General features: G+C 51.4%; 2 protein-coding genes across 3 annotated transcripts; one reads left to right on the top strand and one right to left on the bottom strand.

The window, feature by feature from the left end:
• The first annotated feature begins 1 nt into the window (after position 1).
• On the top strand, positions 2-6,558 carry SRPRA (SRP receptor subunit alpha). The gene is made up of 14 exons (XM_054802957.1): positions 2-203; positions 732-815; positions 1,923-2,086; positions 2,195-2,355; positions 2,445-2,598; positions 2,967-3,120; positions 3,434-3,540; positions 3,720-3,838; positions 4,093-4,179; positions 4,270-4,442; positions 4,557-4,770; positions 4,846-5,009; positions 5,123-5,221; positions 5,516-6,558. Exons 1-14 carry the CDS (start codon positions 78-80, stop codon positions 5,642-5,644), a joined length of 1,935 nt encoding a protein of 644 aa, XP_054658932.1. The 5' UTR covers positions 2-77; the 3' UTR covers positions 5,645-6,558.
• Positions 6,559-6,665: 107 nt separating this feature from the next.
• Positions 6,666-16,745, bottom strand: FAM118B (family with sequence similarity 118 member B). Of its 2 annotated transcripts, none has more exons than XM_054802961.1 (9): positions 16,663-16,745; positions 16,253-16,298; positions 12,459-12,536; positions 10,079-10,331; positions 9,464-9,691; positions 8,215-8,343; positions 7,581-7,866; positions 7,168-7,227; positions 6,666-7,092 (listed from the first exon to the last, which is right to left on the bottom strand). In XM_054802961.1, exons 3-9 carry the CDS (start codon positions 12,527-12,529, stop codon positions 7,079-7,081), a joined length of 1,041 nt encoding a protein of 346 aa, XP_054658936.1. In that variant the 5' UTR covers positions 12,530-12,536; positions 16,253-16,298; positions 16,663-16,745; the 3' UTR covers positions 6,666-7,078. The 2 variants fall into 2 exon arrangements, with proteins under 2 accessions (XP_054658936.1, XP_054658937.1); XM_054802962.1 differs by having other exon boundaries at positions 7,581-7,785; positions 16,663-16,693.
• Between the last annotated feature and the right edge of the window lie 173 nt (positions 16,746-16,918).

The raw sequence follows: 16,918 nt of genomic DNA, 5'->3' as shown, positions 1-16,918 counted from the left end.
GTCGACGGCTTCCGGCGGAAGCGCGGGGGGCAGTGCGACGTGTGAGCGGAGCCGGGCCCGGCGCCGCCGCCGCCGCCATGCTCGACTTCTTCACCATCTTCAGCAAGGGCGGCCTCGTCCTCTGGTGCTTCCAGGGCGTCCGCGGGCCCGCCGCCGCCGCCACCGCTCCCGTCAACGCCCTCATCCGCTCCGTCCTCCTGCAGGTCCGCGCGGGGCCGGGGCGGGCGGCCGGGACCACTTGCCGGTGGGGGGGGGCGCGGCGGTGACGGGTGGGCGCGACCATCTGCGTGGGGTGGGGGGGGGAGCGGTTGGGTAGGACCATCTGCCGGGGTGTGTGTGCGCGTGTGTGTGTGTGTGTGTGTGTGTGGCTGGGCGGGACGGGACCATCTGCCGGGGGAGGGGGGGGCGGTTGGGACCAATTACCGGGGGGGGGGGGGGGGGGGCGTTTGGGCGGGACCACCTGCCTGGAGAGGGGCGATCAGGCGGGACCATCTTCCTGGGGGGGGGACATGGGCACGACCACCTATCTGGGGGGGATCATCGGTTGGGGGGGGATGGATGAGACCACCTGCATGGGGAGGGGGGAGACACGGGTGGGACCACCTGCCTGGGGGGGGAACCGACCTGCATGGGCTGGGCCACTTTTGGGGAGGGGAGGTGATGGGGGGGGGGGGTCTCCTCGCTGCTGGCCCTCCCTCCCCCCCCCCCATCCAACAGCTCCTCTCCCCTAGGAGCGAGGCGGCAACAACTCCTTCACCCATGAAGCGCTCACGCTCAAGTACAAACTGGACAACCAGTTCGAGCTGGTGTTCGTGGTAAGCGACCTCCCCCAGCGTCCGCGGGACGGGCCCCCCCGGGGCACCGCGAAACCCCGAGGGAAGGGGATTCCCCAAAAAAGGGCTGTTGAGGTGCGCCTCGGTCAGAAAAACACCTTCCTCAAACCTCACGGAGAGCCGCGGCTGACTTGGCGAGGAGGTTTTGTCGGCGCTGCTTGGGAAAACGGGCATCTCGCGCCTCGATAACGTGAAGGTTTTTCCTGGCATGGTGGTTTCTTCCTCCTCCCCCTGCCAACAGCTGCCGGCGTCGACGTGGGGAAACCGGGGCCCGGCCAGAGCTGGTGCTGGTTGGGAAACGGCAGGATGGGAATTGCCGAGCCGTACCTTAGGGAAAAACTAGCCGCGAGTTAGCGCCGACCTGTTTTCAGACCAGAGAGAACAATTAACAGCTCGTCACGGCTTAATCAAGCGGATGTTTTTATTGCTGGCTTCCCAGAACTGGGTTAGCTCCTCCTGGCGCAGGGTTTTTGGGGTGTGAGGAGGCACCGCACGGGTGTTGGCATCCCCCAGGGACGCCTGGCGGGTGGACGTGGGTGTCTCTTGGTCACGCACTGCTGCGCTAGCCGTTCAGTTGAATCATCTGTGATAGAGTTAAAACTCATTAAACTTCAAATAAAAGACTGCTACATCCTAATAAAGCTTTTTACTTTGACCAGATCTACTTAAAAAAAAGCCAGAAACGTGTCATCCCTTTTACTTTAGAAAATAATTAATATTTTAAATTTAATTAATAAATTTTCCCTTTCAGTCTCCCCTTATCTCTGTAAATCCATACAACCGGCGTTGTGTACCTAAAGATAAGCCAAAGGCTTTCTGCTCTTTCACTACGTGTCCTTGTTGCTGTGAAACAATCAACACATTTTTATTGGTGTCAGCTTTAAAACTAAGCTCCGGCCTGTGCCATTTTTTTTTCCTCCTTTTTTGGTTTTTTTTGAGAGCATATTAAAAACCTGAGAGGTCAGGTTAGAACATGTAGCCCGAAGCCTGCCAAAATTAAAGAACGGAGAGTTTTTTGCTTCCTTGCGAGCTAGATGCTGCGATGAAATTAGCTGAAAGAGCTGATTTTCTCACTGTGCTTCTTTGCAGGTGGGATTTCAGAAGATCCTGACTCTAACTTATGTCGACAAGTTGATAGACGATGTTCATAAGGAGTTCCGAGACAAGTATCGCAATGAGTTCCAGCAGAAAGGCACCCTGGGCCTCCTAAACGGCACCTTTGATTTTAAAGACGACTTCATGCGCCTCCTCCGGTAGCTGAGCCTGATTTTTTGCTCAAGTTTCCGTTTAAAGCAGAGATAGATGGGAGGGTGGGGGGGTGCAGAGCTGGAATTCAGGCTAACGGGCCACCATCCCCGCAGGGATGCAGAGGAGAGCAGTAAAGTGCGAGCTCCCACGGTAATGAAGACGTTTGAGCAGTCTCTCAAATCCCAGAAGACTGTCAAGTGTATGATAGAAACCCGAGGGGAGAAACCAAAGGAGAAAGTCAAGAACAAGAAGAACAAAGGTTCCAAAAAAGAGGGTGAGTTGATGGGAGAGAGATATGGAGGGGGAAAACAAATATTCTCGAGGTCTGTGTCCCTGAGCTCGCGTCGGGGCTCTTCCCATCAGGAACTGAAGCTGTTGCCGTGCCCGGTAAAGCGTCTGCAGGTGACAAGCAGCCCTCTGCAGCCGGGGACAGGGAGGAACTGACCAAGGATGAAATCCTGCAAAAGAACCGGGAGGAATTCTTCAAGAGACACATGAAAGCAGGGGAGAAGTCCAGGTGGGTACCGAGGATGCGTTATTTCCATTTTCCTTGTTTTCCTGCTTGCTGGGAAGACCGGGAAGGGGCACGCTGGGGGTGCTGGAGGGGTGATAGAGCCGGATCCTTTCCCTGGGAGAGCTCCAGACCTCCTGTTGGTGAGACTCTCACCACGATCAAAGGGCAGCGGTGCATCGATGCTTGGCTCGAGGGAAAGTGGCCTGATCCAGGGTTAAAGTTCAGATAAATAAACTCTGGAGACTTTGAATCGCCCAGATTTAGCCTTAATTTCTGCTTTTTTGGGTATCCAGGCTTCTTATTTTCATAAAGAGGCGATGGCTGCTGCTTCACTGCGCTGAACAAACTGTGTTTTTTGGTCTTTATTTCAGCAAATCTCCGAAGCCTGATGCTCAGAAGGAGAAGGGGAAGAAGCCCCGAGTGTGGGATCTGGGGAACTCTAATGCCAAAGTACTCGATTACAGTAACTCTGCTACCAACGGAAGCGCGGAGGCTTGTCCCGTGGAGGAATTTGACCCCGATATAGTAAGGAAAAGTCAGGTCACGGTGTTGTTCTGGGATCAGCTGGCCTTGCAAACCCAGCCTGGTCTCCACGGCTGGCTGAGAAAGTTCTAGAAACGCGGCTCATGGTGCCCAGCCCATAAAGCTGCTGCCTAAAGGACATTTCCACCAGCTGCAAACGGCACTGGATGGGGTCAACCCGCTGAGCCCTCGTGGCGGGAGCTGCCTCCGTCGCTAACGATAACCGCCGTTGCTTGCCTGTGACTGTGAAAGCGGGCAGGGGGGATGATGGTAAGCGTGTGCTGGTTTTCAGGGTGCCTCTTTTCCCCCCTCGCAGGCTCTAGGGGATCGAAATCGGGAGCCCGGCCGCCTCTACGACCTGGAGTACGAGAGCGATGATGAAGCTGAAGAGGAGAAGGTTATTCAGAACCCTTCGAAACCCAGGTAGAGGCTCCTGCTTGCCTCGATTTCTCTTCCATAACTCCTAGTCCAATCAGTAATGCAGTGGTGGGGATAAATTGGTGTTTGTCAGCTGTGTGGCGGGCTGCTTTTGCACCTGGCCATTGCGTGCCCTATGCATCTCACTCCTCGGACCTAAAGGTAACTCCTCTGCTTCTCCGCAGTGCCAAGAAAGGCGGCCTGGGGGGCATGTTCGGCATGCTGAAAGGTCTGGTGGGCTCCAAGAGCTTGACGAGAGAGGACATGGACCCTGTGCTGGAGAAGATGAAGGATCACTTGATCGGTACGTCCGGATCTGCTGGTTTGAGATGGTTCCCCACGCTCCCTCGGGTGGGCACTGGTGTGGGGTTGCCCCCATAGTGCCAAGCCGTGGTGGGTTCCTGGGGAGCCCTCACCAGCACATCAAAAGGGGGGGCAACAGTCTAATCCAGCGGGGATCCCACACGCTGAGTCCATCCTCCCCTTGATGCTGACGTCCAGCATGCGTAACCTCCTCAGCAGCGCTAAATCCGTTCTCTCTCTCTCTCTTTCTCGAAGCAAAAAACGTGGCAGCTGAGATTGCCGTCCAGCTTTGTGAATCGGTGGCTAAGAAACTGGAAGGGAAGGTGATGGGAACGTTCACCAGTAAGTGAGCGCGTGGCCTCATGCCTGTGGTTTGGGGCTCAGGAGCGTTCCCCAGGAGTTGACAGGTCGTCTCCATATCCTCATCCCCAGCGGTGACCTCAACGGTGAAGCAGGCCCTGCAGGAAGCTCTCGTGCAGATCCTGCAGCCCCAGCGCCGCGTTGATGTCCTCCGTGATGTCATGGATGCCCAGCGTCATCGCCGACCCTACGTGGTCACTTTCTGTGGCGTCAATGGCGTCGGGAAGTCCACCAACCTGGCCAAGGTAGGACACAATTCTCCTGGCTCTGTGGAACAAAGGGATGAGGTCAGACTGTGGCTGCTAACAGGCTTTTTTGGGTTTGGTTGTTGTTTGGTTTTGGTTTTTTTTTTTTTCCAGATCTCGTTCTGGCTCATCGAGAACGGTTTCAGTGTCCTCATCGCTGCCTGCGACACCTTCCGTGCGGGAGCAGTGGAGCAGCTCCGCACCCACACCCGTCGCCTCAACGCCCTGCACCCTCCGGAGAGCCACGGCGGGAGGACCATGGTTCAGCTCTACGAGAAAGGCTACGGCAAGGACGCCGCGGGGATCGCCATGGAGGCCATCTCCTACGGTAAGTGGAAAACCAGAGGTGGGAGACGTCGTTTTGGGTGAGCGTCCTGCTTAACGGTGCCTCCTTGTTCTCCAGCACGGAATCAGGGCTTTGACGTGGTCCTGGTGGACACGGCCGGCCGCATGCAGGACAACGCTCCCTTGATGACAGCGCTGGCTAAACTCATCGCCGTCAATGCTCCCGACCTGGTCCTGTTTGTTGGGGAAGCACTGGTGGGAAACGAAGCTGTGGATCAGCTGGTGGGTGCTGAGGGTTTGTTTCCTGAAAGATTGAGGGGGAAGAACACCCCCGTTCTATAGGTTTTAGTGGAGATTTGGACAAACACGTTTCTCTGCTCTATTTCCTTCCTCAGGTCAAGTTCAACAAGGCCCTGGCTGATCACTCCATGGCCCAGACGCCACGCCTCATCGATGGGATTGTCCTCACCAAGTTCGATACCATCGATGACAAGGTAAGGAGCTTCCCGCTGGTGACCGCAGTGGGAGAGACTGGAATTGCTGAATGTGGGGCGCTTCTATGCTGTCCCCTGCCACCTTCTTGTGTTTAAGCCATTTAAATGCAAAAAAATTAGCAGTCTGATTCCCACGTGCGTGGAAAACGGGGCCGTGAGGTTTGTACGTGTCACCCCAGCAAGGCATATAGTGACCATATAGATCCAAGGCTGAATATTTGATCAGTTTTGGCGCGTTTCCCTGAGGAGGTAGCGGTGGATTTGGAGGTTAACGGTGCTCGCTGTCCTCCGCAGGTTGGTGCTGCCATCTCCATGACCTACATCACGAGCAAGCCCATTGTTTTCGTTGGTACCGGACAAACGTACTGTGATCTGCGAAGCCTTAACGCCAAGGCCGTGGTCGCAGCGCTCATGAAGGCCTAAAAAAAGAAAAATCCACCAAAATTGCTGTTTGCCGATGTCAGAGAAGAACATGCTTTACCCCGTTACCGACTAGTCTTTCCCGTGTAGTGCAGAACAGAATGAAGGGATAACCGGTGCAAGGGGTTAGTTTTTGGGGGATAAAACCCCTTTTATCCAGCAAAAAGCCCTTCCCCTGGCTTCCTTCTTTCTGTTTTAAGTGACGCAGGCTCCCTGGCGGGGAGGCTGAATCCAGAGCTTTGTATTGTTCGTGCTGCACGGCGGGGGGGAGCAGCACAAGGACCTGCTGTGCTTTTCGGGGGGGTTGAAGGTGGTTTTTTTTTGAGCTGCTTTTGATTTTTAGACCAGTTTAGAGAAGACAAAGGCGTGACTTTGGCAGGAGAGCTGCCGCTGCCAAGCGGCAGCATAAAATCCACGTTGCTGCTAGTGGCAGCTCCACCGAAGCTGATAAACCAAAAAAAACCCCAAAACGGCAGCGGCGTGTGCTGGAGATGCTAAATTGCCTTAAAGTCCCCGTTTCTGTTGTCGCCGGGAGCAGGGTACGTGGACACCATCTATTTGGGCAGGAGCTGGAGAGCTGCGGCAGCTTGGTCCAATAGTAATGGTGGAATGAAGGCAGTGTGTCCCTGCCTGTCTCCTGCCTGCTGGCCTCAACATTATTTGCTAGTAAAAAGGAAAAAAAAAAAAAAATTAATACTGGAAGCTGATGGTGGCTGCTTGCTGCTTCCTGTACCCTTCTCCCCCCTCGAGTGCCTCCGATCCCGGTCTGAAGTGCTACACTGAATAATACAAAACTCTCTTGCGATGTCTTGTAGCTCTGTATTGCAGATGTGCTCTAGTGCAATAAATCAAATGCTGTCTGCTAAGAGACATAATTTATATGAAATAAACTTCATAATTTGTTCTCCTTGTATAAATAACTTGCTGCTAGCCAGGACGTGTTTCCTCCTCGGGGAGGGAGACAAACTCCTGCCTGGGTGAGGTGTTTGAGAGGGCTTTTCAATCACACACCAGCCAAAAGTTAAGTGAACAGGCCTTTAATACAAGCTTCAACATACAAAATACTGTACAGTATAAAGACAGGACTAGAAAACTAGAGCTTCAAGTAAAAAAAAAAACCAAACCGCTCAAGTCTTGTGTTTTTAATTGAAAGTACAGAATACAAAAGCACTAAGTATGAAATTAGAGGAGGCTGCGGCCTCGATAAAAAGAATTAACTATGTTAAACCCCCGGTGTCTGTGTGAGGAGGCTCTGCCACGGCCTCCGGCTTGTGCCCGAAGCGTCCCAGCTGCTGTGCCACCCACGGCAGCGGGCTTCCCTCCTCCCCTAGACCAGTCTTAAACCACGCAGGCCTGCCTGGGGGCTGCTGGCCCAGGCTTAGGCCCGTCCTAAGGAGTTCCCCCGCCGCTGCACAGCTCCTGGGTCGAGGCTGACGCTCAAGCGCTGCATCCTGTGGGAACGTAAAGGCAAAGTGGGAAAAGGGGCTCGAAAGCGCGAAGCCTCTCTCGGCTCGGGAGAGTCTTACCTTTGATCTCGGCGTGGGCAGCAGCAGAGCCGTTCAGCTGTTGTCCCTCCTTAGGCAGGCCTAGGAGAGAGCAGAGAGCAAGCACCGGGTGGGAAAGGAACCCCGAGGTGTTGTGCAGACACGGGGAGCCCCTGCGTGAACAGCAAACGCTAAGCTGTGCAGCATGTGTGTGGTAGTTTCACCCAACAGGCTTTTCTGGCTGGGTTTTACCCTCGGAACACATGCCGGCAAGGCTCTGGGCTAGCAAACTTACTTCTTTTCCCCACTCCTGTATGGTACAGCATTAGCTCAGGCCGAGGTGCAAGACTGAAATGCCCTTTCCTTTCCCCACAAAGGGAATAAACAACCGCAGCCGCACGTGAAAAATAACGTTTGGATGCATGAGAAGCAGCAGAGCTGTTTAACCGCTATACCTGTTCGTCCCCGCATGGCGATCTCGCTCGTCAGCCTCTCAAAGTACTCGGGCAGGTCTGCATATTCATCTCCATAGGAAATCACTTTGATCCCTTTGTCTAGCATGTTCTCACGGAGCTTCTTAAACTCATCCACGTCTCCCCTCCGGACGAGCATGAAGTGCTCCAGGTCTGACTTGTGCTTCACAGCCTCTAAAAACAGGGCCTGAAACGTGGTGTCATCAACAGTCCAACCACAGCCCAAGAACAGGAATGACTTATTTTCATACAGCTTCTGAATCTCTCGCTTTAAAAAAGGGAAAGACGTTCTTAGTCAAGGCAAGCTTTATCTTCGCAAGGCACAAGAGACAGCATCTGCCTTATCACTGATGAGACTCTTCGGGAGTGTCATCGTTCAACCAGCCTAAACACGAGCGCAGTGAGATGTTTTTGCAGGTTAGCGGGCTATAAAATCCATCCCTCCTATTTAACAAAATCAAGGGCTGTCCCACCACCCTGTGTGAAACTCAAGTCTTTAAACTCAGCCGAGTCTATGCCTGGTTAACATACGGGCATGCCAGGGAAGCGGGAGATGTATATACACCGTATATACATATAACGTATGGGACCCCCAAAGCGTGCCCCCCTGCCTCACCATGACCTCTGTGTTGCGCAGCACGTTCTGGTACCCAGCCGGATGGAGCACTATGCCACTGGGGTTGGTGTAAACGCCGTGGATATGCAGGACACTAAGCTTCCTCTTCTCTTGCGCCCACTCCAGCACCTGCGCAGAAGAAACCCTTCCAGAAATGTTGGCACGGCCCACAGCTACAGCCTACGGCGCTGCTTTGGGTCAACGCTTCAGCCGAACGGCGAACGTGATGGGAAGACCCCGGATCAACGCACCAGACTCGGCAGAAAAAGGGGGAAAAGGCTGTAGTACATCAGCACGTTTCTCAAGCCTACAAAGTTTTATTTCTTGGCCCCTCTACGCCCTGAGAAGATCTGAGGGAGCTCAAGAGCTGACCTTCATTTCAGAAAGCCACTTCTGAGGCTCTCGGTTTACTCCTGCAGACCTTAGCTGATTTAAGCTTGCAATAACTAGAATGCTTATTTGTAACACTGTAAGTACTTCCAGCCACATAGATTAAGAGGCCATGCAGGAAACCTGGAGCACAGAAATGAGTCAGAATGGAAAGAGACCAAGTACTGCCCAGCACCTACACATGGACCAGTAAAACCCACGGTGGAAAGATGAGGTAGGCAGGTGGCAAAGAGCTCAGGCTTTGAGACTCTCATTTTCTGCCTGACTGAAAACCTGGGGTAAAAGGAGGGAAGCTTGTGCGAAGTGAGCGACTACAAATACAAGACCATGGCAGAAGAAGCCGGAAAACACACAGAGCGACCCAGCAGGAGCCATCCGGCCATTTCAGGAAGAGGACACGGGGTAAGGGAAAAGCCTCAAAGGCTATGCTCTGCCGCAGAAAGGACTCAGCAGCACGCTGTAAAAATAGAAAGGTCAGCTTTGCATCTCGCCTAGATTTTCCCCGTCTTGGTTAGAAACATCAACCCAAGCCTTATGTGGAAGCAAAGCTCGCGGGACTTCAGCAAGGCCGAGCCCGAAGTTTCAAGGATGGAGATCAAAGAAATACCAAGCTTAAGGGCTCCTCCTGAGCAAGGGATGTCAGCCAGCAAGCACAGCATTTCAGAAACAAGCCTTCATCTTCATTCCTCTGCTCACTGCCCCAAATGGTCAGAGCCTCTGCTTGGAGTTTGTCTAACGTCAATTAAATTACTACAAATAGTACAATCCCCTTACATGGGCGCCAGGGTGCATCCTGCAGCTGCTACTGTCCTGCGTTGTCCCAGCTCAGCCCTGACAAAAAAATATTATTGACATTTACCTTCTTTTCATCAGTTAGGTCAAGAGACTCCAGATGCTTCCCCTGGTGTGCTGCGTACAGTTCCAGCAGGTTATCAAAGTTTGTGGTTAACACAAGTGCCCCGTTTTCCATTAAGTGAAGCACAGACTGAAGCAGCTGCTTCCCAGAATCTTCCATTTTAGATTCCAGGTCATCAAACACCTCGTATAAACAGTCTTTGAAAAAGGTTGAGCGAACATTGCTTGTGCGCTGAGAAGTGGAAAGAGATTAAGATCAGAGTTGGGCTTCTTTTAACGCTTCATGCCGAGCAACTAGATGAAAAACTACCCGCATATTTCTCAAAGACCTCTGCAAAGCTACAGTCCTTGCAAGGCAAAGACAGTGCAGTTACTGCACTGAGGTGGGTCCTCCCTCCCCAGCGTACTCGGTGTGAAACACCCCAAAAACTGGTGTCCTCGGCAGAGTTATGTTTCAGGAACCCGGCACAGTAACTGCGCTAGTGGTTCCTTGTAGACAGAGGAACTGTTGGAGCTGGAGGCATGGCTGGAGAACCAAATTTGGCTATTTCCAAAAGCCAAATCCTATGCTCAGAGCAGGGGACTGAATATTTATATACAGTGCTACAAGCACACTCACCGGAGACAGCTTCTGGATGAGGTCATGGGCAACGTGAACCAAGTTCTTGTCTTCATGGAGACACTTTTGAAACCGTTTGCTCTCTTCGTCTTCCAGGAGATCAAAGTCAATAGCAGCATCCAGGAGGGCCTGGATTAACCCTTTCCAAGACTTCAGTGCTGGGACCTGGGGAGCAACTGCCGCACTGATTCCTGTCCCGATCACCAAAACAAGTTCCCGAGGCTTCTTGGTTTTGAGGCTTGGCAACAGCTTCCTGCAAGAGGAGAAAGCAGCACAGCTGGTACCAACATAGACAGAAGGATGCCTCAGGTCGTGGAACATGCAGACTGAGGACAAGGAACGTACCCTCTGCCTAAATTTTGAATCAACACATCCATTAAGGTCCCCTGATAAACAGAGGGTGAGAGGCGCAGCTTGGTATCCCTTAAAGACAGCGTGCAGCTCCACAGATCAGCATCACAAATGCCCACAGTGACAAGGTACGTAGTTACAACATATTTGGCAATCAAGTCCGTTACTGGGGAAGTCGACGCTGCCCAGGAATGCTTCTGAAGCAAAACTAATTCAATTAAAAATTTGGAATAAGGGAGGTCTTGTTAAGAATAGCTACCTGGAAGCTGGCAGAAAGGCTGGAGACAGTGGAAAAGGTGTGATGAGCAAGAGGGAATACATGATCAATGGCTATAGAGACACATACATACCCTTCATGTACTGAGACAAAGCACCCCTGGGACCCCCACGCAGGGAGTAAACACAACCATGACTGCTCCTGTTTAAACAAGGTGCCAAACGGGGGGCCTGAAGACAGCAGCCCCTTTTACCCCAGCACAAAAGGAAGGAAGCGAAGGCTTCCTCCCAGAGCTCTGCCCTGGAGAGGACCTTCCACCCCAGCCCCTCTTTGCTGAGACCACTCAGCGGGACGTTGCTGTACTAGAGATCCAGAAACCCCTTCCCAGTTACGCTTGCCATGTAAGTGGGATGCTTGAGACCAATCTTTTGGAAGCCCAGATGATACAAAGAGTCTCACGAAAGAGCCGTGGGGCTATATTCTCCTTCCTCCTCCTCCCCTCTTCCTTATTTTCCTAGCTTTACACCCGCACAGTGCTTTTAAATTTGATGTTTATTATTTATTAAGTAGATGTGCTTCTTGCCTGGTGTCAAGCTGCTTTCCTGAAGCAGGGGACCAGCTGTAGCTTCCCAGAGGATGGGAGCAGCAGCTCATTTGGAAGGAATGTTTATCTGCAAACATGTGATATTTAGGTGATATTTAGCGAGAAGGGGAAAGGAAACCGACACCGCACAAATAGAGCTTTGCGTTCCCTCCATTACTGCCTATGAAAACAGATGAGTTAACCCTTTTCTTAAGGAGCTTTTCACAGTTAGATAAATGGTGATAAATGGGTTTTAATTTTGGGACTGCAAGCATCACACGCAAAGAGTTAGTATTCATGCTAATGAGCTAGTATAAAAACACAACCAGAAACTTAGGGACTGAAATCCAAAATAATAACAAATACCCAAGTCTTAACATCCCATGCGACATCTCTGGAAGAGGCATTCTGTTCCCACACTGATAAACACGCTTGTTTCTGCCCTGATACCCTGAGCAAGAAAAACTAATCTCCCAGCCTCTTCTCTGCTCGTTTCACAGTCACTGGACCAACCTTGAGACCAGGGCTCCCTCACAGAAACTATTTTCCAGCTCTCCATAACTCGTAAATAAATCAGATTAGTGGAAGACAACTCCCTACATGGATTAGCTGCTCGTTCAAAGACGGCGATGCCTTAATTTCGGAGGCCATGCTAGCGCAGCAGCCATGGTACCGACCGTAGATGGAAAGAAGGGTGGGTATGCCCCAGATTAGCGTCATGCTCTGGCCTGGGTAAAACAACCTACTGATTAGTCCGGGGAGTCTCCAGAGTGCAATTATTTAGCCTTTACATGCAGCAAAATCATACTAATTTGAGCAATTGCCTGTCCTCCTGGGAACTGGCATCCAACTGAAGCGAAGAAGCACGACCGCCACACCTGACACGACCCTACGCATGGCCAGGACCCGAGCTAAAACCACGGAGACAGTACAGTAAAACCCAGCTTTCTGTGCAACCATGCATCCTGCCTTAGGGGTTTTTAAAAAAAAAAAAAAACCAACAAAAAAACCCAACAAACCAGCAGCAAAGTACATTCTGGGCGTTAAGGCCTTTGTTCCACGCAGCGCAGGAAAACAGGGCACGGCTAGAGACAGCGTGCTTTTCTTGGGTCAGCAATCAAAACGAGCGCTGGGACTTGGTGCCAAGTGTCATGCTCTTTAAAGAACAATGCAAGGTTACGGAAAAAGCTCTTATTAGAAGGAATTCACTGGAGTATAATTAAATTTACCTGGGCTTTTTTGCAGGTGGCATTCCATCTTCCAACAATGTTTCTTTACCCAGGCTCACCGTAGAAGCCATCCAGTTTCTATAGTAGACAAATCACCACAAGCAAAGTCACTACATATACGCAATACGACGTGGAACAGACCGCAGGTTTTTGTTGAGCCAGCTTTTCACGGGTGGATAAATACTGGGTTTTGTTATCTTTATGAGATCACCTTCGGGCCGAGAATTGCACTTTTTTGTTTCTGAACTTTGCCCCACAGCTCTCATCCACTTCCTTAACTTCCTTTACAACGAAACTCAATAAAATCATCGGGCTGTTTTGTACAAAACCGGTGCCGGACCCTTCATTTCACCTTGGCCCTTCGTCTTTGCCTGTTATCTCGGAGCAGGCGCTCCCCCCTTTCCAAGGCGATGCCTTGGGAAAACAGCGTGAGGGAAGAAAGACAAAAAGATTTTTGTCGGCTACGAAAAGCCACCGAGAGCATTTCATTCTCTGGTGATGAGAGAAGGATTATCCAGCCCACCACACGTCTACAGGCAGTGGGACGTGACCTTAAAGCCTGCGGAAAAGAATTTCTGTGTCTGAGAACTCTTTCAACAGTGACATAAAATACAAAAGGTCTGCCAGCACACGGTCCTCTCCCACCCTCCCTCTCCAAAATTAAAAAGGAAAGAAAGCAGACAGAACTGTTCACCCTGATACATTTTTTCTTGCCAATGTTGCAAAGAGTCCAGCAAAAATTCTGGTAGGCTTTTGCCAAAAGAAAATGCCGCGCAAGAGCTGCTGGCCCAAAATCACAGTTTTTTTTACAGGTTTTGCAGCCTCGGTGAGATCTGAGCGTTTGTTCTGCAAATGAGATGCTGGCGATGGCTTCATGGCAGCAAAGCAGAACTGACAGGTGAAACTTACAGGTATGAAACCTCAGCTGTGCTGCAAATGTTGGCAGGGATCATTTAAGAAGTCGTCCTAATGATCTAGGTAACCATCACCTTTCAACGGTGGATAGTGAAAATGGCGCACACCGACTCACAGACACTCAGATACAGTATGCTTGCCAGCCTTTCATTTCTGACCACTTCTGAAAGCTCTATAATTATCATTACAATAATAATATGTCATTGTAATAATAATATAATAATATTATAACACCTCAGGGAGCTGGTCTTCACAACCTGTCTCCCGAAACACCACTTAGCATATGCTGCCCATTGCCTCAAATAATCAGATTTTTACTTCACTGTAGAGCCCAGATTTTGGATAAAAGTTTCAAACGCATTTTTAACAAGCGAGGAACCAGGCTCCGGCTGATTGCTTACACCTCCCGGTTTTACACGCTCCTCACTCGCACAGCCCTGAGCCTCCTCCACCGCACACTTTTTTCAACATCATGTTTTCCCAACCTGCCGTTGAGTGCTGTTCTGACAACAAAGCTCCACAGAGTCACGCCTCCCAAAAACCTGCGAGCATCAGGCCAGGGGGTGAAACATTTTGGCGAGTTAAACAGCCGGAAAAACACCCGCTCCGAGATGGTGTCCCTCGGGGAGGCAGGAGGACACGCAAAGTCAGGCAGTAATGTCAAACTCACCCCAAGCAAATACAACAAAGCACAATCAGTATAGAAAACATCACAGGGGAAAAAAACACTTTTTTTTTTTTTCCAGTAGGGTAAAATCCTCATTTTGGATTAGCTGATTCTTCTGGAAGAACAGGCTGCTTCCACGAAGCCAGCCAGATTTTAATTAACGGTGCAAGGACACTTTAGATGAGCTGAGGACTAAAGCACGTAACCTTCGTTAACGGGAATATTTGAGGAAGTTTGTGTAAAGCAGCATGCTGAATTCCCTCTGCTGTCCAGATCAACCCTCTTCAAAGCAGCATACCTAACAGCCGAAGGTAAAACCTTCCCCACTTTCTCAACCGGCTTAGTTTACGCACATAATTTAAGTTTTTATTAGCTTTAGGCTGCCAATTATCCGCTAATCACAAATATCAAGCCTGTTTATAAACTCCTACCTGGGCCCTCCCCTGTTTTGCTTGTACACCTGCCCTCATTTAGCTCATCTTACACATCCGCATTACTTTAAACAGCAGAAATAGTCATCAACTCAATTTTTAGGTGCCTCTAAAGCACTAAAGACACTTCAAAAGTAATTCTGAACTTGGGAAAAAGCACCTTTTATAATTACAGTTACCAAGAAATGGTTGTCTAGTATCATGAACTTCAAACTTCATTTTTATTTAATGCAGATAGGAAAAAACCCCATCAGAAATAACGTCTAGTCTTCTCCTGTCTCCAAAAAAAGTGCTTATTTCTCTTAATTCTCTTAATTCAGCCAAGAAACGTAAACCTCTAGATTTTAGTCCCAGGGAGAAGCTCTGGTCTCCAGAGGGACAGATCACACCAGCACGGTCGAGGTAACCAAAATAAAATAACATTACCTCAGAGCGCGGCACCACCGCCGCAGGGAAAAAAGCACCAAGGGGACCCTGCAGTACCTGGCCATGCCGTGAACGTGGGTGCCATGAAGGAGAGGGAGCGACGGGCACTCACAAGATAAGAAGCGTCTCGCCGGTATTCCCCCTCGAGACGTCGGGAACTTTCCAGCTATTTAGACTACAGGGAGTCGGAGAGAGCGTAAACATCAAACTCCGTGGGTTCTTGGCTCGGCCGCTTCGTTCTCCTGTCACAGCGTGGTCTCTCATCACCTTTATTAATGGCTCTGTGCTTATACAGAGTCCCTGCATAGGTTTGCAGCGTTCTCCTTCCCCCTCCGCGCCAAAGAAATCAGTTAATGTACCCTAAAGCCCTTGAGGTACAGATTTCAGCAAAGAACCATCATCTTTAAACGATGCCCAAGTCACCAACACTGAATAAACCTAACCACAACAATTCTGTAGGTAATATAAAGACACAGCCAGCTGCAAAAATGCCCGAAACACAAAGACGCATCCCAGCTAAAACCAAACGCCTAAACAAACCATATGCCAAGTTAACGCTGAGGCTCATACAGAGTATGTATTTACAAAAACCTTGCCATAACTCTATGAAATACGACTATACTGCTCAGTCAACGTCAGACCCCCGCCTGCAGAACCACCCTGGAAAATTTATGAGATGTTTATCTCCACCGACTCATCCTCAAAGGAGATGGGGAAGTCACTGTGGACGCCCTTTCGTTGTCTCCACACTCAGCAGCTAATGCACAAGGTAAAGCTATGCCTGCACGTTAGACCTGAACATTTAAAGTTTAAGGAAAGTAAAAACTGTGGGGGCTCCTCTGGAACAGCCCCCTCAAATTATACAAAGGGGCAAGTGCAAATTCATTGCTACCACCAGTGGGGTAGTTCACATCTCCTTTTTAAATTAAATTGCTTTAAGATGTTGGGATAAGACCAATGTTCTGTTATAGTTTAAAACCTGCTATGTTTCTGCTAGAAGAAGCCGAAAGGATGTTAATGAGTCGTCCCTGGCCGATTCCCAATTGGAGCAGGCCCACACGGTTCATCAAAACCATCCTAGAAAGGGACGGGCTTCAGAGATAACGGCGCAAGGAAAACAAGCCCTGCTTCTATTTGCGCCAACGCCACGAACACAAGATTCGGCCTTCTCAGATGCAAGTAAAAATACATCAGAGATTTTTATTTAACGACGAGGCTGCAGGACAGCCCTCGAGCAGGCGACCCTGCAGAAAGGGCTGGCTTTCCAGGAGTGTTTCTGGAAAGGAAAACGGGCCGGACATGCTGCCGGGGAGGAGTTTGCACCTTCAGGGATGCCCGGCGCCTCGAGGCCTTACCTTTCCTCTCCGCTGTGCCCCCTCCTCGCCCCCTCTCACGCTAAACCTGAGGGAAAAGCAAGAACACGATGTTTCAGCAGGCAGGGAGGAGGCCAAGGATCCTTCTCGGAGCCAAGAAAACGGTTTTTCGAGAGGGTGACGGCGCGGGGGCGGGGGGAGCACACAGAGCGGCGCCGCTGAGGCGAGTCTAGGCCCCAGCGCTCCCCGCCGCCATCAGGCGGCCGCCCGCCCCTCCGGCCCCCTCACCCTCCGCCGGTTCCCTCGGGCTCACCGCCGATCCCCTCGCCGCCCGCCCCGGACAACCCCACCGCCCGTTCCGCACACGGCGGCCCTCAGGGTTCCCCTCATGGCGGCCGCCTCCCCCGGCCCGCCGTCGCCATGGCAACGCCCCTCAGCCGCCCCGCACGCACCTGGCGCCGCGCGCCCTCTCCCATGAGGAGACGTCCAGCCGCCGCGCCCCGCGCAGGCGCCTCGCGCCCCGCCCCCTAGCGTGACGATGGGCGGAGAAACGGGCAGGGATTGGCTCGGCTCCTTCCGCCCCGCCTTCTTTATTGGCTCGTAGTGGAAGAGGCGGGACTATCGCGTTTCCACCGGGGGAGAAGAAGCGCTTGCGCGAGCATTCATCTGTGTTCTCGCGATGTTTCCCGAAGTATAAAATGCGGCGTG

Source organism: Grus americana, chromosome 24 (genome assembly GCF_028858705.1).
Source record: "Grus americana isolate bGruAme1 chromosome 24, bGruAme1.mat, whole genome shotgun sequence".
Classification (NCBI taxonomy): Eukaryota; Metazoa; Chordata; class Aves; order Gruiformes; family Gruidae; genus Grus; species Grus americana.
This window is presented reverse-complemented; position numbering and strand designations above follow the sequence as displayed.

Excerpts from the sequence above, each read along its gene's own strand:
- SRPRA (XM_054802957.1), top strand. The coding sequence starts at position 78 with ATGCTCGACTTCTTCACCATCTTCAGCAAGGGCGGCCTCGTCCTCTGG. Across the intron at positions 4,180-4,269 it reads GGTGATGGGAACGTTCACCA|CGGTGACCTCAACGGTGAAG; the intron begins GTAAGTGAGCGC and ends CCTCATCCCCAG. Across the intron at positions 5,222-5,515 it reads TCGATACCATCGATGACAAG|GTTGGTGCTGCCATCTCCAT; the intron begins GTAAGGAGCTTC and ends TGTCCTCCGCAG.
- FAM118B (XM_054802961.1), bottom strand. The coding sequence starts at position 12,529 with ATGGCTTCTACGGTGAGCCTGGGTAAAGAAACATTGTTGGAAGATGGA. Across the intron at positions 10,332-12,458 it reads CCACCTGCAAAAAAGCCCAG|GAAGCTGTTGCCAAGCCTCA; the intron begins GTAAATTTAATT and ends CTCCTCTTGCAG. Across the intron at positions 7,228-7,580 it reads CGCCATGCGGGGACGAACAG|GCCTGCCTAAGGAGGGACAA; the intron begins GTATAGCGGTTA and ends GCTCTCTCCTAG.